Genomic DNA, 27,574 nt, shown 5'->3' on the forward strand with positions numbered 1-27,574 from the left:
CCCACTCTACTCCAATCCAGTCCACCCATTCTACTCCAGTCCACCCACTACCTCAGTCCACTCCAAAGGACTCCACCCTATTCCACCCCACAGCACTCCACAACTCTCTCTGCCACTGAACCATTAAACTCTACTCTCCTCCGCTCAGCTCTACGACATACTACTTCCCATACTCCATTTTACTCCTAGACTCCACTCTGACACTCCACGCCACTAACTTTTAGCCATGCTGAACAGCAGTCACCCGGATATCTGCACAGCATAGGAAAAACACATTGCCAAAGCCTATGGCCCATGTATAAGCGAGACCCATTGCCAATTCTTGTTGTTTTGTTACTTCCTTCTCTGATTCCACTACATCTGCTTTTGCAGCAGACTAGAAACTCAGGATAACAGGCTAAGGGCCTGATTTAGAGTTTTGCAGAGGCGTACTAAGGCACAAATTACAGTCATTCCGTCCGCCTTTTTAAAAATGCGTTAAATTAATGGGTGCGTTATTATCTTTAATTTACTATACCTAGTTTTCATATCGGGGTTTAACTTTTGGGTCATGCCCCCGGTCCGACAAATGTTTTTGTGTTGAGGACAAGCCTCTCCTGATCCTTGTTCTTAATAAATTATGTTTCCTTTCTTAAAGCACAAACTGTGTGGACAAAGGTTAATTTCATTATCCCTTCTTTTTCCAGCGTCCTACGCTCCCTTCTATTTTTGACTTCGTGTGAATGTCATTGCCCGTTCAGATTAGGTATCTTGATAATGTTCTTACCTTAGTTTGGATTCAGTAGTATTCCAAGCCCTGGAATAGAGAATTAGCCTGCACAGGTAGCAAGTAGTAGACATTTTAGCACCCAGAGACAGTGCGTCGTTGTTTCTTCATCTTAAGGGCGCACCCTCTTTATCCTCTTCCACAATCAACATCCGTAGGCCTTAAAGAATGTTCCTTTTTTTATAGTGTCTGCTTGGGGTTTTGAAACCCCATTTCACTACATTCAGTGGATGGCTCCTGTATAAAAGGCCTTAATTAGCAACTTTTACTGCCCAACTGTGCTAGCTGTCCCAGTGTTCCTTGATGACCATAGTGGCTATGTAGGTGGCGTGGCTGGCCCTTTACCACACTTTTTGCTTCTCAAATCTTGCTTCTTTGATGTGGTGTCAAGGTCGTGGAATGTCAGATCCCATGCCTTGTCAGCATCACCGGAGTCCTCGCATGTGGTAGATTTCACTTTGAAGATTATTTGAATAAAGGTAAAGTGATAGCCAGCTGAGTCGGGCGCTTACAGAAGGGGATTATCTGTAAGTAGGAGCATCCCTTAGTTGTGCTTATAGGATCGCTTGTGCTGTTTTCTGTGCCTGGTTGAACAGGTTAATGATTCTTGAGGGATGATCCTGCCGTGTAAGGTTCTCTACCTGGTTGTTAGAGGGCCTTAAAGTCTTAGGACACTGTTCCTCTCCACCGTTGTATTGCCGCACGATTACCTTCATTAATGGATTAAAGGATATGAGTAGTGTCTCTGTTGGAGCCTGTTGATCAGTGACCTTAACCACTGCTCATTTGGAGGTTCCCGTTTATTCTCCTTCCTGCATCTTTAGCAAGGAGGGCGCCCTGCGTTTTAGAAATGTGAACTTCTGACAAGTCTGCACGTTAGTCGAAATGTAAACTTCTGACAAGTCTTCACATGTGTTAGTCGAAAATGCTTTTCAAGGACCCATTATTAAAAGACCTTTTCGGGACATTAGCCCATCCCATGCCTTTCCCCTTTAGTGACATTTTACGAAAGTACACTTTCAAATACACAGCGGCACTGATTTCTGTTCAGGCCCGTGTGATTATTAGGCGGCTCTCCTGTCATCTTTCGTGTTTGCTAGTGTATGTGTGACATTTCCAAGTGTTGATACCTGGTTTTGTCAAGCGTTGGTTCATTATCCAGTCCTCTGAGCTCTCTCCATCCCTCAGGGTGTCACTGCTTTGGATTTAATTCAGAAGGTGATGATCTCTATACGCAGTGTGGTAGGAGAACGAGATGAGGTATTACACCTTTTAAATTCTTGAGTTCTGTGGCCAAAGGTGTTCATCATCTCCCTCCTGTGTATTACTCGATAAAAACTATCGTGTGATGATGGCTCTGCAGAAAATGTTAGTCCTAGAAAGACTCATAAGAGCTAACGGCTCAATAGAGAGGCTTTTGTTTTCAGTGGGTGTGTTAAACACAACTGCTGAGTCTACTATTGTGGCCCAAATACTCCTAGGGTGTTCCGGACCCCAAAGTCTAGCTCATGTGTCCCTTAGAATATGACGGGAAGATGATGTTCCTTGCTAAGTCTAGGAGGCTGCCAGCTTTTGTACAAACAAGAAAAACAAAAAACTTGATGGATGAATTCCTTTAATTTCAACCAATGTTTGTCAGTTTGGGCTACAGTCAATTGTATTTTTTTAATCACGGTGCCACTATTGGCATGGTAAAGCATTTGTAAATCTTTCTTAGTCTGTCCCCTAAAAGAGGCAGCCCATCGTGAACTTCTTAGCCATGTCCCTCCCATACAGGAAAGCACACCACCTATCAGATGTTTCAGCCTTGTTGGGCCTCATCAGTAATCTCAGAATGTAGTTGCTCCTGAATAGAGCCTGTGGATCGTCAATTATGCCAGATAAACATACTTGATTGCCTTACAGTGGTTCTGTTGTTGAACCATACAACTGAGGCTGCATATTCTCAGTATTGCAGTCTGTGTTTAGACAATTACACACAGCAAGTTTTCAAACTTTGATCTACACGTGCCTCCTCTTGGGGACAAAAACAAGACAGCAGGCCTTTTCCATCCTTGCACCCAGGATCTGGAACATCCCTTGTCCATCAGGACCATTCCTGTGCTGCAATGCCATATGTATACATACCATATGAGTTGGCTGTTCTGGCTCCTTGAGCACCATTTCATCACCCCTCATGATGCTTAATGCCACAGACACAACATATAATGGAACAAGAGCAAGGGCAGGCATGATATAGGAGCAAAGGCAGAGTAGGAGACTGAGTAGGTCTACACTACTTTAGAATGGGGCCCTGAGTCTCTTGAAGAGCTACCAAAATCTGGTTATCGATCACTTTTCTGAACAGCTTCAAGTTATCTTGTAAGGTACAACCGATAGAGGCTGGGATCCTGTTTGTATTCTCCCTTACACCGACATGGTTCTGCAGCTGCACACATATGAACATCAGTATAGTAAGCTATTGAGCATAGTGACCAGGTGGCTCCATACCATATATGTGCTACTTCAGCCATTCAGGTTTTTTATAGCATTGCAGTCCGCAATTTGTAGTTTCAATTATCCTGACTGAGAGTCCAATACAAGACATGGGACCTTTTTGCGGCCATGGCTGAGCAGTCGCAGCCAAACCCTTCAAAGATTGTGCAAAACACTCTGTTGAACCAATCAATGTGGCTTGTACCCCAAGCATAACTGATTCTCTTGTGCACACCTTTCCCTTTATGCTTTCTGAACCAATTATTTTGTCGCTTCGGTGCATAAGTTGTTATGCATCCATTTTTTCTGCGTGCAGCAAAAACGGTAAAAGCTCTCCGCGCTGTAGATGAGTAGCAGACTACTTCTGAAAGCATTGCCTGGAGGCATGGAAAGGAAAGTGGCAAAGGAAAGGACTCTGATGCCAGTAGCCCCCCTGCGCCCCTCGCATGCTGCTATTACATTTACCTCAAGGAGCAAGACCACAAGTGTGTATTTTGCCTGTAATGCTTTGCTGGAGGCCAAGGGGCCACAAAGTTCAGTTCGTACTACACGCATGCGAAGACAGAACTCTGTGTGCTTGGAAAGGAATTGCGTATTTTAACCTTCTTGTAACAGGACTCGCGTTCTACCTCGTGGAAACTGTTTCTCTTATTTTTGTTTCGGTTGTGTACGTTCCCAGCCAAAATGCCGCCACAAGGACATTTTAATGCTCTGGTTCACTGCAAGTATACAGAAATTAATAAATCTATTGCATGCTTCCGAAAATGCAAACAGCTTAATCCTAAAGTAGAAACACGCGCAGGGGGAGACAGCATATTGAGCACGCATGGGAGGGAATAAGCCGAAAGGTAAACTGAAGTAGCAACTCCCATTGATACTCTGAAGAGTTTCTGCTTTTCTAGAAATCAGATGATCACAGGCACCTTGAGATGACCCACGTCCCATTCTGTAGCTGCTCCGAGGCCCTGCACGACCCACGACTTTTACGGGCCTCTTAAGTGTCACGGACCTTCTGATCTTCTTTTAACTTTGTTGCCTAAAATGTAGATATCGCCTTTCCATATTTAAAAGCTGCTTTCCATCTACTCCCGTATGCGAAGAGAAATGCTAAATCTGATCAGGGATTAACAAACCTTGTATCCAAATAAGTGTCACCCAGGAGGGGGCCTTGATCATGCTCCTGAGGATCACCAAACCTTTGCCCAAAATAGTGCCCTTATTCACAATGGTGCCTTTCTTCATTTGTGCACTAAGTGGGCGTTTGACCCTGGAGTCCAGGGTTATAATGGCAGGTGGGATTATGCATCCCCTCTGCTGGGCTTCCGGCAGGACCTGAGGTCCTGACCTAAATCCTTAGCCCTGAAGTTTGTTGCGGTGGAACTCTTATGCGCGCATGGCTATCTGTGCAGTTAGCGAGTGTACACTAAATTCGCTGGCTTCGCTTTCTTGCACAGTGCTTGCATAACGTATTTGTTCACTGGTGTTACTGGTTTGCAGTTCGCAAAATCCAACTTTTTCCTCAGGGCTGTTCACGCACCGCACCTGTTTTTTAAAAAAACAGACTTTCATGCTGCCCCCTGCCCAGTATCTCTGTAACTCATCACAACAGGCGGAATTGCAAAGGAATTTTCCGTTTTTTTCAGAGTGAAATTCAGGTGTTACCTGCGAGTTCCATTATGTTAAAATTCTGCGGTCATGCTGTTATGTGCGTGATCTTTCTTCCTAGTCATTTTTGTCACTCAGTAACATGTTAAGAATTGATTCTGAAGTTACCTCAAAAACGCTGAATAGGCAGTACATAACCTACGTGACGTGAAAGTCTGGTCAAGAGAACATCGCAGAAAAAAGAGCAGAATGTTGGATTGCTTCATTGTATTTGTCTTTAGTGTTTACAGGCTCTAAATGTTATGGTTAAATGTTGTGGTTTTAAAGTTTTGATAACATGAAAGGGATCCCAGTCGTAGAATGCAGAGAAATAAAATAAAGGTAACGTTAACAACAACAAAGGTAATACTTATAAATAAAATAATGTATGTCTGCAAACACCAACAGAGTAAACGAACTCAAAAAAACTAGTGATCATGGATAACAACATTACATTAGGGCAAATCCTTTAAAGTAGCACCTTATGAAAGCCCCACTTGATTTGCTGTTATGTTATTATTAAAATTTACGTTAGTCTATTTTTTTGTTTTAATATTGGATTAGATGGCCAGTCAAAACCCAGGTACGAGTGGTTGGGATACTGGAGACCCAACATCCACTCACTCAAACACTAACGAATGTTGCTAAGTTACAGATTTCCTGGCTACAGTCCCTTCTCTGCTTTCTTGGTCCTACTGTTACTAGATTCCATGCCAACTACTCCATGTTAACAATAGTGACAGTTTCATGGGAAAACCTCTTCTAACATGCTACCAGCAAGACAATTGGGAGACTGTCCCTACCTTTGTGTTGATCTGCCAACCCCATCACAGTACTACCGGGCTGAAGAGGGAAGACCATTGTGGCACTGAAGGGACAGAAATCATCCATTGGTTCGATGGAGGCTGCTTCCACAACCACAAAGTTAGCTCCTGAGCTGTCTCTGGTATGCAGAGCTACCATTGCTCCACACTGCAGTGCCCCAGTGCTATTATGACAATGCAACCCTAATTTCAGGTGAGGCTTTGGAAGCCACTAGTCACCCAAGCAAAGCATGGAGCTCTTAAAAAAACGAATCTGTGGTAGTATTGCCCCCGGATGATAAAGCTGTTGAGAGCAACGGACGTGCTTTCTTTAAGCGAACCCCAAATGTAAGATATTGGATTATTAATTGTGAAGGATGTGTGTCCTTGAAGTAATAAATCCACAATTTTCTTTTTTTTTACTGGGAACCAAGTACCTCATTGTAGTACTTGACTCTCTGGGTAGTAAAGCAGAGCCGTCCAAGACCTGCTCACAAGAGATGGCGTGGACTAGTAATCTAAGTTCGCTGTTACATAACAATAACACACAGTATATTATTGCCCAGTTAGTGTGTTTTCTTTAAAAAAAAAGAAAAGTACATTTACTACACACACTACTGAATGGTAAACCTTGGATTACAAATATATACATCGGGTAGAAGGAAAATACCATTGGTGACACCTTATTATTACGTTTCACCCCTATTGCTTGCTAAACCTCATAATCACCATGCCCACCACCTTTACCTTTATCCTCACCCAATATGTGGGTGTCATTATTTATTAGGCAGGCCTACAAGCCTTGTCAGGAGGTCTCCATGTCAGTATATATAAGGTAGGCCTATTGGCTTTGTCAGGGTATCACACAATTAAACTAACACACATGACGTGATTGTCCAATCATTAAACGCTTAAGCAAACATTAGAATTATAAGCATTGCAGTGTTCATGAGCATTTTAGCAGTAACACATTTATGTTCAAAACTGTCACAAACACATGGGTCAGATTTTTTCTTTATTTGCTTTAGACCACAGAATGTAGCCACAGGACCAACCACTAGGGGTCCGTACACTCCCGTGCTGAAGAGCACTAATCCCTAACTCCGAGTACTTGAAACGAATGAACAACTCTCCTGGATCCATAAATTAAATCTACCCTGAAAAGTAGGTAAGTTTGTAAATCGTTTCTGGGAGGCTGCAGCTCACTCTGCTGCCCCCTCAATATTGCACAATCATGTTGGTGGTGTCCCTGCACCACTAGGAAGAACTCAGGCTGAGCTATGTCCTCTGTCCCCTCTACCCATAGAAATGGGCACAGGGGGCTGAGGATGCTCACTGCATTGCTCCCAGGCTCTGAATTTCCCCGTCTCCGAAACCAGTAGCTTGTAAGTGCAGTGACACTTGTGACCACGTTCTGCCTTTCCTCACTGGGCCCCAGTACCCAGTTTTCTGCAGTGGCCTTCCTACAGCTCCATTGAGCTGGCCCCCAGGGAGATGGCGGTTCCTGGGATTGAGGAGGGGAGAGGTGGGGTTGCGTGGGGGGGCTGAATATGGGAGGGGGCCCAAAACTGAATATACGAGGGGGCCACACGCACACTTCCTCCCCCAAAAGGGGATAATTTCGAAATAAGTGTTGAGCTGACCTTGGGCCCTCCCTAGGGTTTACCAAGAAAATTGCAGCAGACCCCATGCACTCTATTTCCTTTTTTTCTGGGGGAAAACATCAAATCTTTAAAGATGAATATCTCCACTCCTCCGGTGCCAGTGTTCTTCATCCTGGGCTCGTTTTGCTCCGGGTGGCGACTCCTAGGCACAATTTTTTTTTTTCAGCAAGCATCCTTGATCCTGGCTCCCTTTGCCAGTGTTCTCTACTGCTGGTGGGGGGCATCTTGTGCAGCCCCCACACAAGCAGCGAACAGAAAACCCTTCTGCTACATTCCACCTGCACATGACCCAGTTACCTCGTACAGTGGAAAAAGTCCATCTTGATCACACAAGGGTTTTTACATAACTATTCTGGAGATCACAAATATGAATATGTTTTCAAATCTAGAATTGCTCTCATATGCTTAATCGTATACATCATATGCCGCTTTACTGGTAAGCCTTAGCATTCACCTACTTCAGTGCTTTTTGGTGTTGTGGTTTTTATTTTTCTCATTTGATGTCAGTGGAATAATGTCACGTTCAGCCATTTCATACGTAACTGGATGTGGTTTAGGCCCACATACTAATCTATAGTGTGTAGCAGCCAAATCTCATGCACAACATAAAGAAGGAAGATTCGAGCCTTTTTAAGTTATGAAAGCGTAGATTTTCTAGCACCTAACAGTCTATGCCATGGAAAGTCTTCTGGTACTGGGGACTAATGTGAGAAGACAGGAAAGGCATCGAGCATCCAGGCCTTTCAGCTTGTGTTCCTTTGGCAGCCTCCACAGTGCTCACAAGCAGCAATGAAATGAAGAAATAGAATTAAGGCCCGCAGCCGCAGAAGGAGCCAACCTTATTGCAGGACACAATAGTGGGTCTTCAGCTAACTGGATGCTCCTGTGAGCGTCTTTTACCTTCTATAAGTGGTAAGTGCCTCTGCGCTGACAGGGCTTCTTGCACATTTGTTAGTACAGCATTAACATGTCTGCTATTCGTATTGTGAAATTGTGCAGTCACCTTGGTTAGCACTCTAATAAAAGCCTTTTATAACAAGTGTCTGGAATGCAAAAAACATATATTTTTTTAAAGAAATCTAAAAGTGAACTCTCCTACAAACCGCTAATGAATTGTGGAAACTGTTTTTTGTGGATACATATTTAGGAAAAACTTCCCACATCTCTCGTCTATAGTGCAAAAAAGCACGATTTATTTTATTCACCGAATCTTATGGCGAGGTATTCGAGATTATGCTTTTAAATCGCAAAAAAGATTGTTTATTTTTGTGAAGAAACCTCTAGTTGAAACTTTTTGCGACATTTCATTAGAATGGAAATACTGTTTATGTCGATAAGGAAACTTAAAATATCACATAGCATTCTTCTAGATTGCAAGCACATCTTTGAATTTTATGTAGAAAAATGTGGTTAAATCTCAGTTCAGCACTCTGCTGAACTGTGAAATGTTTTTATTTATAAAGGAACTTTTTATTGCTAGTTTCTTGTTACATTCTAGATTGTGAAAAACAATGTTCGTTTCTTTTGTGAAATTGTTTTATAAGATGATTATAGATTGCAAAAAAACTGCTTAACTTTCTAATGAATTTTGCTGCCAATGCCCTCGAGAGTTCTCGAGAGCATTCAGACAGTGAAGTATTGTACATCTAAGGCAGGTTGAACCTGTTAGTCGAGCAGGGCAGGGTTCATCTGAAGGATCTGTGCCAGAGAATAGTTCTGCGTGTGTGCCAAGGAACACATTATCTCTGCAGCGATAAAACAGTGTGGGCGATCGAGCTAAAAAATGGTTATTCTTTCCTAGTTTACCTTCTGCAGAAGTTATTGAGTAAGCCTCTCTGCCATGCAGCTATGTTCCAACTTGTTTCTTTGTTCTTGACTGGAAGAAGGACTCTTATATGAAATCATGTATGTATATAAGTACAGGGTCAAATGTCAGCAAAAAGTCAGAGTGATGGAAGTAGTTGGTTTATATGTGTTTGTAAATCACCTGTCATATAATCTCTTACGTAATTGAGGTCCAAACAAAATGTGCTTCCTTTACAGGTTGCCAAGTCCTGTATGCAAGCGCTCCAAAAACATCCCTTACTACTTCATCTAATGCCTGTGTCAGTGCTCTGAGGTCTTCTTGCATATTGCCAATGCTCTGTCTGTGATCGACTGCTGAATGGATCCCCCAAGTGATTGCTGGTCTTCTGTAGTGTAGTATTCTTTGAAGCAGCATGCTTGCCAGCATCTAATCGCAGTGACAATCTCATTGCATCTCTGCTTACTGAGGCTTGGGTGAAATGTAAATTACGGCTGTGTGATTGACATTATTTCTGGAATTCTGTTACTCATTTTATGCGAAATTCCCCAAATTACACCATTATGCAACTTTGCACAATTATGTGCCATTTGCTGTTAAAAAAAAAAAAAAGACTGCAAATGCACTGGAACAGTAGAATACAAACAGCTGTTTGCAGTGCTTTTGTTATTTTGCCAAGTTGTTTTACCGGTAAATGGATTTTCGCCTCCAAAATAGACGTGAGGATACATTGAACCTTAAAATATAGAGCTAAATAACGGGATTAGTATCGTACCAGAGTTCTAGGTAAGCATTCCTGCAGTTCATGGCAAAGCTTGTCCTGTGGATCTTAGTAAAGAACAAGTTGAATACTTTCCCATTTAAGAGAGTAATGTCTTCTGAATTTAGTAGTTTTTAACTGACAGTATTCGATGTTTTTAGTGCGGAGGTTATGAAATTAAACCACCAATCATGGGAATAGACTATGCATCCTTTCCTTTTCTTGTAACGACGACCCGATGTGCAGGCTTTGCCCTGGGCAAAGATAATTTGGTGTCCCGAAACAAAAACACAAGTGAAGGCTTCTGGGGACTCTGCTCTCTCAGAAGCTGGACCTCTCTTTCCTCCTCATGTGATATACATGAACGTGTTTTGTGCAGACCGTCAAAAGAGGTACTAGGATGTTGGCCTTAAAATTAGCAAGTCTGGGAGTCAGGCTGAAAAAGCTGTCAGGCTAAAGATAGCTCTCATAACAAGCTAAGTGGTCTGCCTTTTTCCATTGTATCCATGGTAAAGCACTACTGTTAATTATCGAGGTTGTGAATAATTTAGATAGCAAAGTGTATAAATAGTGTATCTTCCATGTACTCAACAATGAAGTTTTATGCAGCAATTCATCACTCTTTGCCCTTAAAACACTGTCGGTTTTTAGGTCTGGCCCAGATGCTGCTTTGCCAGCCTCAGGTAATGAAAAAATCATACATATACAAAAAATGTATACAAATATATGTGTACATAGATTGGCTCTGGTTCATCCCTCCTCACCCACTGGGGTTTTCAGTTGTCATTCACATTTTGTTTCTGCCCACCACCATATGTCAGTGTTCCAGCTCACTTCTGGCAATTGTTCTCTTGTACAGTGAGGGATGGAATTTTGTGTAATCAAATGCCACATCCACCAAAAAAGGTCGTCACTAAAGTGTCCGGATTGGTGGGACAAAACTTTATTTTGCCAGTGCTTTTCTAATTTACATTTCTGTACTTATTATTTGTAGTTATTCTTGTGTGTATAAACTAATTCAAAGTTAGTAGTACCTTCCCATTGTGCCTCTAAAAATCATATTTTTCTATAATAAGCATTAATTCTAATAAGGGTTTCTATACCAGTTGTAAATTCACCTCGCTGATAGAAAGCACTCTTATTATTGTTTTTAAAGTTACATGGGATGGTTCATTTTTTGAAAATATGATTGTCTTTATTGCTAGCATGTGACTGGTACATTTAGACCTCAGCATTTTTTATATTTTTTCCTTCATCTTCTTTTTGTTGGATATGTGTACAATAAACTGTTTTTAAAATTAGAATTGCATCAGCTTGTCAAGACCAGATCTGTTGGATTTGCCGGTGCATGTTCAATTTGCTTCTAGTAATCCTTCTTTTGAAACAGGTTTTCTACTGCTTGACGATGGAATAAAACCAAAAATCCTCTTTCACTTCGGTGCTCCAGAAGTGTGGGTTTTAAAACTCCGGTGTGTTTCACCAAGTTACTTACTCTCCTTTTAGGTCGCTGCCTACCAGACAGCGCAGCTGTGTGGTATGCGAAAGTCATCTTGTGGAGTATCAGAAAGTTGACCTGGGAATGCATTCTGCCATTGCTTGCCATTGGCTTTGTGGTTTATAACTCACTGTTTCCTGGGTTTCCATTTGCTAGCTTTATTTAATTTAGTCTCACCAGCTCACGTTCTTACCTCCCTATGAAAAAAGCATGTTTACAGTATTCTTTCAGGAACTAGTTTTCTGTAATAAACAGACCTGTAAATCTTGCTATTTCATCACATGTGCTGGACATTCAGAGACTGAGGGCAAATATCAAGCTGTCTTCGAGGGAGCCTGTTGTTTACTATTCTTTCGGCTGACTTCAATGTGAGTGTTTTTGCAGGAAAGAGAAATGCAGCATACTTTCTCCATGGAGTCTGCTTGTACCATTTTATTATTTTATTTTAAAAGCTATCTCATTCTTCAGCTGCACTAAACGTTTGCCTTTCATTTGTGGGACATCAAGTTCACTATTGGCATTGTCAGAGTGGGTGGAAGCATGAATGTTTCTAAAATCATATTTGAAAGCTACTAGTCAATTTACACTGTTTATGGCGCGTTCACTGTCAAGCACAGGTTAAGATCTTTTCACAGGAAAGAGGTAGCCACATTGTAACACAATTTAACAATGCATAGTTTTCACTTTGATGTGTAATGTATATGCTTTATTTATGACATCTGTTGGCGACGTTCTTCTTATAGGCTTATCGGAATCGTGCAGTTATTCAGTGAGGTTAGCAAGACAAATATGAAAGGTCGTGGTGCAATGGTCAGAGCTGCTGACCTTTGAGTTGTTGGACCAGGTTCTAGGTTAGGCGTTGGCTCAGCATCCTATGATTCTGGACAAATCACTTAATCTCCTTGTGCCTACCTAAAAACAATGAAGTGAATGTGTCCTTTTGTAAAGTCGGTGCTCATGTAAAGCGCTCCAATACCTTGGGGTCGAGTTTGCGCTATTAAAACTGCAGAACAACCACATGCGGACTTGATTGCATCAGACACAAAGGACTAATGTAAAAAGGAGGTGGGATGGAAGAATGCTATTTTCAAATATAAGCAGCTACGGCGTCAAAGCTGAACACAGGCAGACAGTAACGAGCTGCAAACCACAAAAATAGTAGTCCCACACAGACCATGTAAATAGGCAAAGCAGAATTATACAGTATTTGGTCTCTGCTCCGTGGGAGGAACAAGGAGGGACAAAAAGGCAGTACTGACCATTAGCAAGCAAGAATTTATAAAGCACACTGAAACAAACAAATGAAAAGTAGGGGGATGGCTTGAAGCCCAAAGAGAAGTATACTAAATTATACAAGTGGTAGTAAGCTTGACCTAAAAAGCACTTGAAAGTTGTATAAAGTATTTCAGCGCTTTATTAGAGCACCAGTTATATTGCCTATATTGCACAAAGGTCAGGATCACAGGATGTTAAGCCGATGCCAAGACTCGTACCTGGTTTCGTTACTTCATTTCACTTTATTATAGTCATCTAAAATATGTACAAAAAATGTGACAAAGACAATAGTTTTCACATAGGCAAAACCTGTCAGCTTGCCATTGGTTGCATTATGTATAATATGATCTTTAAATAGATACCTTCAGAATGTGCACTGTACCAAAACTTCCCCAACATTTGATTTTACAAATATGTTGTCCATGTAGACTAGCAGCCTAAACCATGCAAAGGGTGCACATAACTGATCCGCCTCTTCGTTCACTCTTGGCATTGTCAGGGTGGGAGGAAGCATGAATGTTTCAAAATTCATATTTGAAAACTATTCCTTAAAAAAATACTTGCACTGATTTATTCTGGTGTACTACTACTACTACGAAGCTGAAACATTTCTGCGTGTGAATAAAATACATTTTTGGAACTTTTGAAGAGACTTTTTCATATTTTACCTATTTGTTGCAAAATGTCTTCTAAAATGAAGGTGACCCAAAAAGTTAACTGTGCAGGACAGCCTAGTTACTTGCTTTTTTTCACACCGATTAACTTGTAGTTACGTGGCTTCTTCTTTTGTACAGGTGCCTGCATGGAAATGTCAGGAGTGCGCTTGCAGCCCCTAGAATATAGAACTTCAGTAACATATAGTATAGATTGTACAGCAGCGTTGGCTTCCATGCAGCATAACTGCAAGTAAAAAAAAAAAAAAAGCTGTAACACAGTCAGCAATGGCCGTCATAAAGCTTTTTATCTTCACTTTCAGCCATTTGCAGCATGGCAGAAAATCACTGGGAAAGCCAATAGATCTTACATAACCAAGACCTATTGGCTCAGCCAATGCTTGTTTTTGTTTTGCCCCCTGTGTCCTGAAAGTGCTAGCAATTTAAAATGGTGTATGGAACTGAACTTGTTACAGCTCATGTTTTCTTTGTCACAGGTTTTACTTCCGAAATTGGCATGGAATGAATGAAAAGGAGCCGGCGGTGTTCCGGAATATTCCCAAGCACAATGAAACTGGGGAAGACCGACTTCGTATTGAGGCTGGAGGGGCAGTGCTTGATCAAAGGTCCATCGAGTACCTCTTTGAACAGGTAGGCAATAAGCAAATGTGATTTAGGGAGCAGAGGCTGTGGCCTCGTCATTGAGGCAATAGCATTACACTGGCCACAGGGTGCTGGAACATGTAGTGTCTGGTGTCGTGTAATTATTAAAGGGAATTGTATTGGCATTGATAACACTTTCTTGTACCCTTTGCGAGGCCTGCAGACCTTTTTGGGAGGTCTGTTTTGCTTTATTTAATGCTCCTCCCTGGCACGATCATGCGTGGGTGCCTTTCAGAGTGCATGGTTGACGGATTAGTATTGTGGTTTGGCCTATATGGGACATGTTTAGTGAGTTGCGTGAAGGCTGAATGATTTGGTAGAACTAAAGTAGTCCCTTATATCAGTGGTTATATGCATGGGGTGTAATGGGGTGTGAGAATCTATCCAGTCAGGGCGCAGGTTGTTCAAAGGTTTAGGATGGGCAGTGTAAGAAGTAGCAGATGATCATGATGTGTGACATTTTCATCCACAAGACTATAAGGAGTCCACTTAGTAACATCATAAAGCCCAACCCTTGTGAGGCACTCTCAAACCACTAAGGGAGAGATGTATTTTTTGGGAGGGGAGCGGGGGGGGGGGGGTTGGGGTTGTAAGGGTAGATCGAGGGTCCACTATTGTGTTCTGTAATATTACTGTGATTATGCCTGGTAGAATTCTTTAGCACTGAATGGCTGTAACTGTTTTGGAGAAAAGTGGCAAGTGTTTCTCATCCCTCCCGCTGAATGATGGCTGTATGAAGAACGGTGATAAGCATCAGACAAGCCTGTCAAACTCTTTATCAGCAGCTGACATATGGGACCCTTACCTGAACTCAAAGTACATACACATAAGTGTTGGTATTTTACAACAAACTAACTTTCATTATGAGTTTTCCTCCTATAAATAACTGGTAAGAATTATTGCCATAATTATTAGTAACTCGCCGAACAAGATGTGTAAATGAGTGAACACCAACAACTTCATTCATGTTTCATCACCCATACCTAATCTAATATACTAATGTTATAACTAACTTATTTACTGTTTAGTTTGTTTTAAGCTATCTATGTTGAGTCATATCTCACCCCCACGTACCTTTATGGTATGGTGCTTGAATTGGGAAATTTAACTCATTGTCACTCTAGCAAGCAGTCCATCTGCCTTGCCCTGCCCCAATTACCTGCATCTTTTATACCGTTTTTCTATATGGTAGTCTGTAGAGTGAATAGAAGTCTGTTCATGCTCTTTTGTTTCCATTACACTGAACAATGATCTTTCATTTCCATTTCAGGATGCACATGGAAGCTGCTGCTATTGTATCTTATCTGATAGAGACATCTAGTTGCAGATTCCTTACCTTGGAATTTCCCCAGGCGTCAGTTTGATCCAGAGATTTTTCTCGAGCAGTACCCCTGCGTGCCGTTAGAAGGTTTCATTCTGTAGTTGTCTGCACCAGATATGGTTTTTCAGGTCCTATACAGGTTCCATCCCAGTGTTCTGACTCCAGTTTTCTTTCCGCACAAGGCCACACTGATCTGAAGAAAGAGCTACCCCTCAGTAAATTTTTGACTCATCTTTTTTTACCTTTGTCTAAGCTTTTTCAGTATTACTGCTCCTGGTGCTTCGAGGGATGTCTTCATGTGAGACAGGGTTGAAGAAGTTCTGGCCATGTCATCGGGAGATGTCCATGACGGATCACCACCTTGCGTGCCTTTGCTGTTTGGAGCACGACCATGACCCAAAGTCGTGCTCCAAGTTTCGGGCCATGCATCCGAAGACTTTAAGGGAGCAGTCCCTTAAACTGATGGCAGCCTGGTCCATGACTCAGCGTAAGTCTCAGTCGACCTTGAAGGTCTCTGGATCGGACGCGGAGTACACTCCGTTTTGTCGTCCCACTCCAAGTCTTCGGGACGTTCAAGTATCTTGAGGCATAAGAAGTCCAAAAAAGTGCAATGTTCTTCGACTTCACCTTGTCTGTTGGCCAACGAGGGAGCGGGAGCATCGTCGATCTATGCCTCCATCTGCTGGGCTTGCGTCTGGGACAACTTTGCACCTCCCCAAGTTTCCGAGAGCCAGAGCAACCCCTGCCCAACTTAGAGCGTTTTATGGGGCAATGTGCCTCATTTTTGGGCAGCCCGACTCAGCTGGAGCACCTTCGGGCCCAGTGGAGTCTGAAGAGGCCTCTTTGGGTTCCATGTCAGCAACTTCGGCCGATGCTGGTCCCGAAGCCACGCTCCTAGCGCTGCTCATGTCCCCGGGTGACACTGGCCCCATCCTCATTGCGGCTCCAACACGGATCCCGGGTGGGCTTTGTACAATGCCAACTCCTGCGCCGACAGGGGCCTTACCCTCCTCTGTCGGATCCTGAACCTTATTCTCATGGGCTAGTTTACAGTAAGGAATGGGAGGGGTCGCTGGACCCTTTGAAATACCAGTTCCAAGACACAATGGACTTGCGTATGGACGTGCGTGAAGCCAGTGGACTAAGTACCTGCCCAGATACTGTCATACGCTCTCTCACTATCGTTGCTACGGAGGAGGGAGCTTCCTATTCAGTGGTGGTGTGGAGAGCAGCTGACATCCTGGACCCTGAGCTGCCTTCGGTGGCAGTCAGGACTAACCTCCTGACAGAGGTACTGTGGTCTGGGGCTTCTTCCTCTGAACCCCTGCTCCCTTTTAATGAAACCCTTATAAATGTTCTACTGGGTACCTGGTCCAAACCCAGCACAGTTGCTTCTGTTAACAGGACAGTTTCCCGCCCCCATGGCCACTCACCTGGTGACCCAGGTTTCCTGATGCAACACCCTACTCCTGAGAGCTTGGTTATCCAAGCCTCCACCTCCCAGGGCTCGTTCCCTTCCACACCCCAGATAGGGAATTCAAGAGGCTGGAAGAAGATGTTTTCTTCCATCAGTCTGGCATTGCATCTGTAAAAACCGTATGCTTTTTCCAAGCAGTTGCTGATGGGAGAGATGCAGCAAAGTTCACAATCTAATGCGGATTAGACATGACCGACTCACTGGGCAGAGCGGTTGCATCAACAGTGGCAGAGGCTCCATGTCCCAGTGAGGACGTCTGGCTTTTCGGGCGATGTCCAATCCAACCTTCTAGCCATGCCCTTTGATGGCACCCTTCTCTTTGGAGAGAAAGCAGAATCTACGCTCGTGCGATTCAAGAATTCTCATGCTATGTCCAGGCTCTTGGGCCTCACGGCTGTCCCGGGCCCCCCTCAGTCTGCTTTTTGCCCCTTCCGTGGCTAAGGATGGAGTGATCCACCAGATCTGTTCCCACCCACCCACTGTGCCGTGCATGCTGGCCAGTCTCTGTGTGGCTGGGAACATGGTATCCACCGTCCACGTGAATCAGAGATCTGGTGGTCCGGTCAGTCCACCGTCCCCCCTCTGCAGCTGCGTCCAAACATTCCTAGTCTGACTCCCCCCCCCCCCACCAGGGACCAGTCAGATGCAGGAGTCACCATCCTCCGCTCTGCTGGCAACCCATCATGCAGGACAGGTCGGTTTTGCAGGTAATCCGAAGGGGGCTACTCCCTCCCCTTCGAGACTACCCCTACATCAATGCCACCGTCCTAGAATCGGATGACAGAGGATAACTTGTTTTTGGCTCTCGTGGCCAAGGGATCCATAGAAGAGGGTTCCTGTGCCAGATGTAGGTTGTGGTTGATATTCCTGCTACTCTCTGGAACCCAAAAAGGGCAAGGGCCTCCGCTCTTTCCTAGACATTTAGATTGGTCCCTCAATCTCTTCCTCAGAAAGGAGAAGTTCAAAATGCTCACTCTGGCTCAGGTTTTTACTGCCCAGGACCCAGAAGACTGTATGGTAGCTTTGGACTTGCAGGATGCTTATTTCCATATTCCCGACCTGTCTGCCCACAGACATTACTTGCGGTTCATGGTAGGCCACGACCACTTTCCTTTCACTGTGCTCTCCTTTGGCCCTACAATGGCCCCTTGAGTGTTCACCAGGTGATGGCGGTGGTTGCAGCTCATCTTCCCATGTCAGGGTTTTCAGCCTTCCCCTACCTCGACAACTGGCTGTTAAAGGCGGGTTTGCCCCAGACTGTCGTCTCCTACCCCCCGACTACGGCAGAGATCCTGCATTCGTTGGGTTCACTATAAATGTGCTGAAGTCACACCCGATTCCCTCTCACACTCTCCCTATATCAGAGCTGTTCCAGACACAGTGCAGTTTCAGGGGTATCCCACCGAGCGGCGGGTCCAGAATATTCAGACTATGATGCTGATGTTTCAGCCTCTATCCTGGATTTAGGTGAGAATGACTCTGAAGCTGCTGGGCCTCAGGTCCTCATGGCCTCCTGCATCCTACTAGTGACTCATGCCAGATGGCATAGGTGGGCTCTGCAGAGGTGCCTGATGTTCCAGTGGGCGCAGCATCAGGGGAATCACTCTGACATGGGCCAGACCTCAAAGGGAACTGTGCAAGATCTGCAGTGGTGGCTTTTGAACTGCGATTGGGTCAGAGGCAGAGCCCTCTCCCTTTCTCAACCAGAGCTGACAGTAGTGACAGATGCGTCACTCTTGGACTGAGGTGGCCATCTGGGAGAGGCACAGATCAGAGGCCTCTGGTTTGCGGCAGCGTCTGGACTCCACATCACCCTCTTCGAGCTCCGGATGATCGGACTAGCAGTGAAAGCATTTCTTCTCACTCTCAAGGGAAGGGTAGTGCATGTATTCATGGACAACGTAACTGCCATGTGGTACTGCAACAAGCAGGGCTGGGTGCGGTTCTGGACACTTTGTCATGAGGCTCAGGCCTCTGGACATGGCTGGAACAGGGCATATCCCTGATGGTTCAACACTTGGCAGGCTTTCTGAGCGCTTTGTTTAAATCTCCTTTTGTAAATAGGTTGCTTGAAGGCCTTACTATTATGTTTCCTCCATTTCATTCATTATGCTCTAATGGGATTCAAATTTAGTTTTGACATTGCTGATATATGCTCCTTTTGAGTCTCTCCACAATAGTCCTCTTATGCTTCTCATTTTTAAAACAGCCTTCCTTGTGGCCATTACATCTGCCCACAGGGCGAGTGAGCTGCAGGCATCGTCATCGAAGCCACCCTACCTTTCCATCTACAGGGAGTGCAGAATTATTAGGCAAGTTGTATTTTTGAGGATTAATTTTATTATTGAACAACAACCATGTTCTCAATGAACCCAAAAAACTCATTAATATCAAAGCTGAATATTTTTGGAAGTAGTTTTTAGTTTGTTTTTAGTTTTAGCTATGTTAGGGGGATATCTGTGTGTGCAGGTGACTATCACTGTGCATAATTATTAGGCAACTTAACAAAAAAAAATATACTGTATACCCATTTCAATTATTTATTATTACCAGTGAAACCAATATAACATCTCAACATTCACAAATATAAATTTCTGACATTCAAAAACAAAACAAAAACAAATCAGTGACCAATATAGCCACCTTTCTTTGCAAGGACACTCAAAAGCCTGCCATCCATGGATTCTGTCAGTGTTTTGATCTGTTCACCATCAACATTGCGTGCAGCAGCAACCACAGCCTCCCAGACACTGTTCAGAGAGGTGTACTGTTTTCCCTCCTTGTAAATCTCACATTTGATGATGGACCACAGGTTCTCAATGGGGTTCAGATCAGGTGAACAAGGAGGCCATGTCAATAGATTTCCTTCTTTTATACCCTTTCTTGCCAGCCACGCTGTGGAGTACTTGGACGCGTGTGATGGAGCATTGTCCTGCATGAAAATCATGTTTTTCTTGAAGGATGCAGACTTCTTCCTGTACCACTGCTTGAAGAAGGTGTCTTCCAGGAACTGGCAGTCGGACTGGGAGTTGAGCTTGACTCCATCCTCAACCCGAAAAGGCCCCACAAGCTCATCTTTGATGATACCAGCCCAAACCAGTACTCCACCTCCACCTTGCTGGCGTCTGAGTCGGACTGGAGCTCTCTGCCCTTTACCAATCCAGCCATGGGCCCATCCATCTGGCCCATCAAGACTCACTCTCATTTCATCAGTCCATAAAACCTTAGAAAAATCAGTCTTGAGATATTTCTTGGCCCAGTCTTGACGTTTCTGCTTGTGTGTCTTGTTCAGTGGTGGTCGTCTTTCAGCCTTTCTTACCTTGACCATGTCTCTGAGTATTGCACACCTTGTGCTTTTGGGCACTCCAGTGATGTTGCAGCTCTGAAATATGGCCAAACTGGTGGCAAGTGGCATCGTGGCAGCTGCACGCTTGACTTTTCTCAGTTCATGGGCAGTTATTTTGCGCCTTGGTTTTTCCACACGCTTCTTGCGACCCTGTTGACTATTTTGAATGAAACGCTTGATTGTTCGATGATCACGCTTCAGAAGCTTTGCAATTTTAAGAGTGCTGCATCCCTCTGCAAGATATCTCACTATTTTTTACTTTTCTGAGCCTGTCAAGTCCTTCTTTTGACCCATTTTGCCAAAGGAAAGGAAGTTGCCTAATAATTATGCACACCTGATATAGGGTGTTGATGTCATTAGACCACACCCCTTCTCATTACAGAGATGCACATCACCTAATATGCTTAATTGGTAGTAGGCTTTCGAGCCTATACAGCTTGGAGTAAGACAACATGCATAAAGAGGATGATGTGGTCAAAATACTCATTTGCCTAATAATTCTGCACTCCCTGTATCCTGACAAAGTGGTGCTTCGCATTTGGGCTTCCTTTCTCACAAAAGTGGTCACACCCTTTCGTGTAGGCCAATCCATCACCCTGCCTACTTTTTATGCACCCCGCATTCTTCAAAGGAAGAGGAGAGACTACACCACCCGGACCCAAAAAGAGCATTGGCGTTCTTCCTTGATTGTACCAAAAGGTTCTGGTTGGATGATCAACTCTTTGTTGGTTATGTGGGTGCAAAGAAAGGCCAGACAGTGCAGAAGAGAATCACCTCCAGATGGGTCGTACTCTGCAATAAAATGTGCTACACGCTGGGTAAGAAGCTACCCCCTGAGAGTTTGCAAGCTTATTCTACCAGAGCTAAAGCTGCAACCACTACATTAGCATGCAAAGTCCCAGTCCTTGACATCTATCAGGCGCAACGTGGGCATCTCTGCACATGTTTACCAAACACTACTGCCTGGACATTCGGATCCATGTGGACAGGCACTTTGCCCATTGGGTCTTGCAGGACTTTCTAGTATGATCTTAGTTTGCAGGTCCACCTCTGGGTATGGTATCGCTTGGGTATCTGTTCTGCAACTCGATGTCTCTATTAGATGGACAAGTTACTTATCTTCTGTAACACCTTATGTGGTAGAGACAATATCCAGTTGCATATTCCTTACTGACCCACCCATACTCCCAACTCTGCAAACTGATTTCTAGGGACAGAAACTCCCTTTCAGGGCCCTAGTTTTGCCGTACCAGTGGTCAGTGTTCTTCATGACTACACTTCTGGCGTTGAAAGTTGTGAAAAGAAACTGGCATCAGCACACCGGTGTGGCGCCTATATAGGACCCGCAACGTCATATCAGGCATGGACAATGCTGACGACTGATGTGGAGCGCAGGGATACTGCTTGGCAAAGATCTCTGGATCCAAACTGACACCTAAGGAAATTCTAAGGTAAGGAATCTGGCGCTAGATATTGTCTCTACCAGATAAGGTGCTACCAAAGGTAAGTAACTTGTGTGTCAGTTCGAATAAGTTCTATAACTGTGTGGAACAACTGTGAAAGCTAGCTGTGGCAGAAAGTGGAAAACTTCTGTTTGAGGCATGTGTGGCTTTAGGTACACATAATTAGCATAATCCTTCCATCTAGTGTTGGGCTCGGATGTGTGCAAGTTATTTTCAAGTCACAAGGTAGAGTTGGTAATGCACATAGTCATTGACTCCATTTTTAGATTTTTTTTTTTTTCTGCCTTCGGGTTTGGATGTGTGCTCCTCTGCTCTAGTTCAACACCAATGTCGCATATTCTTTTCCAAACCCTACCCTCGGGTATTGTTTTCGATCATGGCTTTTCATAGTCCCCACCAGGTGTGTATCTTGTGCCTCTCCCCTGAACACAAGGAGGCTTACTGTGAGGGCCTTCAAGTCCTTTTGGTCAAAGCAAAGTGACCGTTGAGCTCAATACTCGAGATGTCTGACTCCGTGGCATGGGTACACCAGACCAGTCCAAGGATGCTGGATTGACACTCACCCAGAAACATCTCCATATCAGTCACCTGAACTTGCTAGCTGTTCACCTGGCACTCAAAGCCTTCCTTCCCCACTAGTTTGGCAAAGATACTTCTGCTCAATACAGACAATGTGTCTACCATGTATTATCTCAAAAAGCAGGCATTCACCAGGTCCACTCAGCTGTCTTATCTAGCCGAGACCATTTGGAGGTGGACTCTCCAGTACAACATTCACCTGTTATTGGAGTGCCTCCCGGAAGCGGACAATGACTTTGCAGATCTCCTCAGCAGGAGGCGCCAACAAGTCCATGACTGGAAACTCCACCTGCAAGTCCTGTTTCCGTACTTCCAGTGTTTGGGTCATCCACAAATAGACCTTTTCGCCACAGCAGAAAACACGAAGTGCCCAAACTGCACCTCCAGCGTTCCACTCCCACAGTCCAGGGGCAGCGCAGTATGGATGAGTTGATCTGGGATATTTGCTTACTCTTTTCCGACTCTCCCTCTGTTTCTGTTAGTCGTTCGCAAACTACAGCAGACATCTATTAGTCATCATAGTGGTTTCCACATGGGTGCAGCAACTGTGGTTCACCGCACTCCTAGAACTCTCTAATTCCCTACAAGATACTGCTAAAAAGGAAAGACCTTCTCATGTAGAGCCGTGGAGAAATCAGACACCCAGACTCTCTAAACTTTGCAATTTGACCCCTTAAGTCCTAGTGTTTGTCTATTTGAAATTACTGCAGCCTTGTGTGGACATTGTTAAAGAAGCACACAGGCCCACTACTTGTGCCTGTTATACTGCTAATTGGAAAAAGTTTGTTTGTTGCTGTCATTCCAAGCACATTGATCTATTAGCAGCTAAGGTTCAAGACATTGTCTTTTATTGGTCTAGCTTTTACATCCATAAGACTACACCTAGTGGCAGTAGCTGCACATCTACAAAACAGGCAACACACTTCCCTATTCAGGAGTCCTGTCATTACAGCATTTCTGGACGGTGTTAAGAGTCATTCTTCCTAGGATGCCACCAGCTCCCACTTGGAATCTCAGTATTGTATTAACAAGATTAATGGGCCTACCATTCAATCGCCCCCACCCCTGCCCCTCCAGTTTTTATCCTTGGAGGTAAGATTTCTAGTTGCTATCACTTCACTCAGATGTATCAGTGAGTGTTAGGCATTAACTTTAGAAGAACCCTTCTTCCAACCACATAGAGATATGGTGATACTACTACCAATCCTAAATTTCTTCTAAAGGTGGTATATCATTTCCACCTTAATCTATGAAAATCGCCTATATTTTTTCCTCAACCTGAATCTGTTGCGAAAAGGGCTCTACACACCTTAGATGTAAAACAAGCCCTGATGTATTCTATTGATGGAACCAACTCATTTAGCAAAACACAGAAACTCGGTTGCCTTTTCAAAACCACACAAAGGAAGGGCCATTTATCCAGTTTTGGATCTTTCATAGATTCACATGCTTGAATCATTTCCCGTTGTCGATATGGGAGTCCCACGGTACCATAACATAGAATTATGTATCGTTACCATAGGCCCTACTGACAGTGAGCAGTCTCTTTAGCAAATATCCGTATCTTTTTTTTTTTTTAAAAAGGCCCAAACTTGAGCTATGACCAATCAGGGGACAGCACCCTCTAGAACACTCCCCAGAGAGGCTGTTTCCCTCAGATTTTCTACTGCATGTCTTGTAAAGGGAGTCTTCCTGAGCTCTGCACAGTTTTTTTTCCACTTCTTTGGATTACTATCTCTTCTAAATGTCTGAAAACTTTAAGAAAGGTTTATTCAGAGCCTGCAAGTCATGTGGCAGAAAATGTCTACATGTAGAAGACCCACATAAAGAATGCCTTTACTACCTCTACTCAAGAAATCAGGTGAAGGACCGCAAAAGTTGTAGTACCTTTTCTACAAAAACTCTGAAGGACAGAGCCGGTAGGCTGCTTCTTGGGCTACAGAAGTCCAAGGGTCAAAAGGCAACCACCTCTGAAGAGGACAGTGACACTTCAGGAAGGTCAAAGAAAAGGGCAAAGTCCTCCAAAAGGCCACCTGAGGAAGGTAAGAAGACCTTCAAATCACATCATAAAGACACTCTTAGAAAGGAGGAAAAACATCAGATCTCCTCAGAGAAAACCTATTGCTCAGATTCCTAATCCATCCCATAAAATTGGGGAAGCTTCCATCTCTATTACTGTTTAGAAACTATTGTTGACGACATTCTCATCGTCGACGGTTGTTACAGTCTCATCAACGAGACCATTGCCGGCAGGAACTACGATGATGTTGGCCATCGATGCAATCATTCTATTGAGGATTTCTCCACCATCAACGCTACCGACGATTACAGCTGTCGACACCATCGTCGATGGCAACACCAAAGGTACTGACGATGACAAAACCTATGCTGCTTGAAATACGTAGATGGGCTTGTCGATGGTGATACTGAAAGTTACAAAAAAGACAATTACACCATCTATTACTCCACCAAGTAAGGTCTCTCCCTATCCTCCATCGCATCTTTTGGATTTAGAGGACTTTGATGAAAAAGGACCATTCAGGACTGTACATAGTCATCTGAGCTCCTGGTTGAATGCCGGGCTGATGAAGATAATGTCTATGAGGAAGAGGACTTATATTACTATCAATATTATGCTCCTCAACAAAGGTCAGATTATGGACGTTTTCAGAAAAGACAGGAAAACATACAAGTACCTATCTCATTAGTGCAAGACTTGCAAGCAATGCTGCAAGACTATAAAAGATGATTTTCTGACATGACACTAGAGGCACCACCTCCTCGGCCTATCACACCATCTACGCCTCTGTCTATTCCTCCCCCAGTAACTTCAAGCGCTACACCACATTCAACGATGGCAGACCCACTGAGAGAGGACCCTTCTCCCTCTGACGAGGAGAGAGAAGGAGGAGAAATCCAAGTGAATCTTAAGCTGCAAAATGAGTGGAATGAATATCTCATTCCCACACCATCACCTCCAAATCCATCTGATTCGCCGTCTGAAGACATAGGAGACAAATGGGTGCTAGAACTGATTGAGTATGGTCATGCTCTGAAATTTACACAAACACCACTGAACTACCGTCCTAGGGGAGCACCTCACATCTTCACTTATTGAAATAGGAAGCCCTCATCATGCTTGCAAAATGTACAGTCGAGAGAGTTCTGTTTTCTTAAAGCGGCATACGCTTTGATCCCAGATTCTTTCTGATAACAAAGAAAATGGGTGAATGGAGACCCATCCGGGACTTAAGAAAACTGAACAAATTTCTATGCGAACAGTCATTTCGGATGGTCACCCTATTCAACATCCTGAACCTCCTTTAACACCGGAGATTTTATGACCACTCTCGATTTGCAGGATGCATATTTCCACATCCCCATTCATCCCAAACACAGAAAATATCTTCACTTCACTTTGCCGGTACCCATTACCAGATAAAAGTTCTCCCATTTTGACTAAAATTGGCACCTCACATATTTACAAAGTGCCTGGTACCAGTAGCAGCCACTCTCAGAAACCAAGGTGATCAAGGGTTTCCTTCCTTGGACGATTAGCTCCTTGAGGCCCCAACAGCGAAACAAGCAACAAAGTCCACTCAAGCCTATCTTGACCTATTTCTCAAATTAGGCCTCACGATCAATTTCGTAAAATCAGATACCATCCCAAAACAGAATATAATGTTTCTGGGAGCTCTTCTAGACACTATACATAACAAGGCATATTTATCCCAGGACAGACAACCCACATTAGAACATCTGGCAGAACATCTGGCAATCAAGTTTTCAAGAAAAAGGCCAGTTTCAGTACGTCTGTACAAGTCCTTGCTAGGCATGATGTTTTCTGAAATCAATCTAGTGCCTCTTGCATGACTGAAGATGAGACCACTTACGGAAGAGTTGCAGAAGCAATGGATAAAGAAGGAGGGATCATTCTATGACTATCACTCCAAGCTTGAACGACCTGGTGTGGTGGTCTCAGGTTTCTCATTTATCTCAAGATCTCACATTTCTTCCTCATATTCCTGATTTCATGATAACCATAGATGCCTCTCTGCAGGGATTGGGGTAGCCATCTGCAGGACCTACAAATTCAGGGAAAGTGGTTGAAGCAACAGAAAGCTTTGCAGATCAACAGACTGGAGTTGAAGGCCATCTTTCTCACTCTACAGGCCTTTCTTCAGAGGATAGCAGGCTCATCAGTGCTGGTCCGTACGGACAACGCGACCAGCATGCATTATATAAACAAACAAGGAAGCGCATGATCAATAACACTCTCCCTAGAGGTGCAGGATCTCTGGAATTGGATCACATTTCACAACATATTGCTAAAACCAGAGCATATGTTAGGAATCAGCAACACTCTAGCAGACACACTCAGCGGGACAACAGACAGCTGTTACGAGTGGGAGCTGGACCAAATGCAAACAAACAGAATATTCTCACACTGGGGGTCACCGCCTTTAGACCTTTTTGTGGCGGACTGGAACACCAATTGCCAGTTCTACGCCAGTAGGTATCCACTCCAAGGGTCGTGGGGGAATGCATTTTTAATAAGATGGTCAAGGATTTATGCTTACCCTTTACCCCCCCTTTCCTCTTATACCGACGGCTCTCAGGAAAATGAAAAGAGAGCATTGTTGCCTGATCCTCATTGCTCCCCAGTAGCCTAGACAACACTGGTTTAAGGAGCTTCTCTTGATGTCAGAATGCAAACCCATTGACTTTCCACCAATATTATTGAACAAGGACAAGGTACACGTTCTCCATCCAGACCCAGCATCTCTCCACTTGTGTGCATGGCTCCTGAGTTCAGTGAATCCAAAGATCTAAACATTCCTCAGGACTGCAACGATATCCTGGCTAAAGCAAGAGCTGATTCCATCAACAAAACATATAAATTAAAATGGAAAAGATTCTGCGTGTGCTGTCAACAATTTAAGTTACATCCTGTAAAAGCATCACCTGAGCAGATACTGTTGTGTCTCCTATCTCTGGGTAAATCTGGACTGGTGCATGCTTGGGTCAAGGTTCACCTTGCAACAATATCATGATATAGAAGGTCATCTCATTCTCCTTCCCTTTGCTCAGAGAGAATAATCAAAGTTTTCGCTCCAGTCAGAGCTCCACCTCCGGATTGCCATCTCAATATAGTACTTCAACAGTTAATGAAACCACTGTTTGAAACCATTCACTTAAAATTTCTCACTTGAAAAGTTACATTATTATTAGCGCTTACCTCTGCAAGATGCAAGCTTTCACTACACAAGAACCATTCTTACATTTCACTGATGACTTAATTCTCTTAAGAACAAATCCTCGATTCATTCCAAAAGTACCAACTCATTTCCTTCTGAATGAACTAGTCATTCTCTGTACTTTCTTC

The 27,574-nt window shown here is 43.8% G+C and overlaps 1 protein-coding gene across 2 annotated transcripts in view; it reads left to right on the top strand.

The window, feature by feature from the left end:
* TYK2 (tyrosine kinase 2) overlaps positions 1 to 27,574 on the top strand; it is a 579,821-nt gene that overhangs the window by 323,043 nt on the left and 229,204 nt on the right. For both annotated transcript variants that reach the window (XM_069231824.1, XM_069231825.1), the window contains exon 4: positions 13,837 to 13,990. In XM_069231824.1, coding sequence (XP_069087925.1) covers positions 13,837 to 13,990 — 154 coding nt within the window. The remainder of the gene's footprint in view (positions 1 to 13,836; positions 13,991 to 27,574) is intronic.

This window comes from Pleurodeles waltl, chromosome 4_2 (assembly GCF_031143425.1).
Source record: "Pleurodeles waltl isolate 20211129_DDA chromosome 4_2, aPleWal1.hap1.20221129, whole genome shotgun sequence".
NCBI classification, from domain to species: Eukaryota; Metazoa; Chordata; class Amphibia; order Caudata; family Salamandridae; genus Pleurodeles; species Pleurodeles waltl.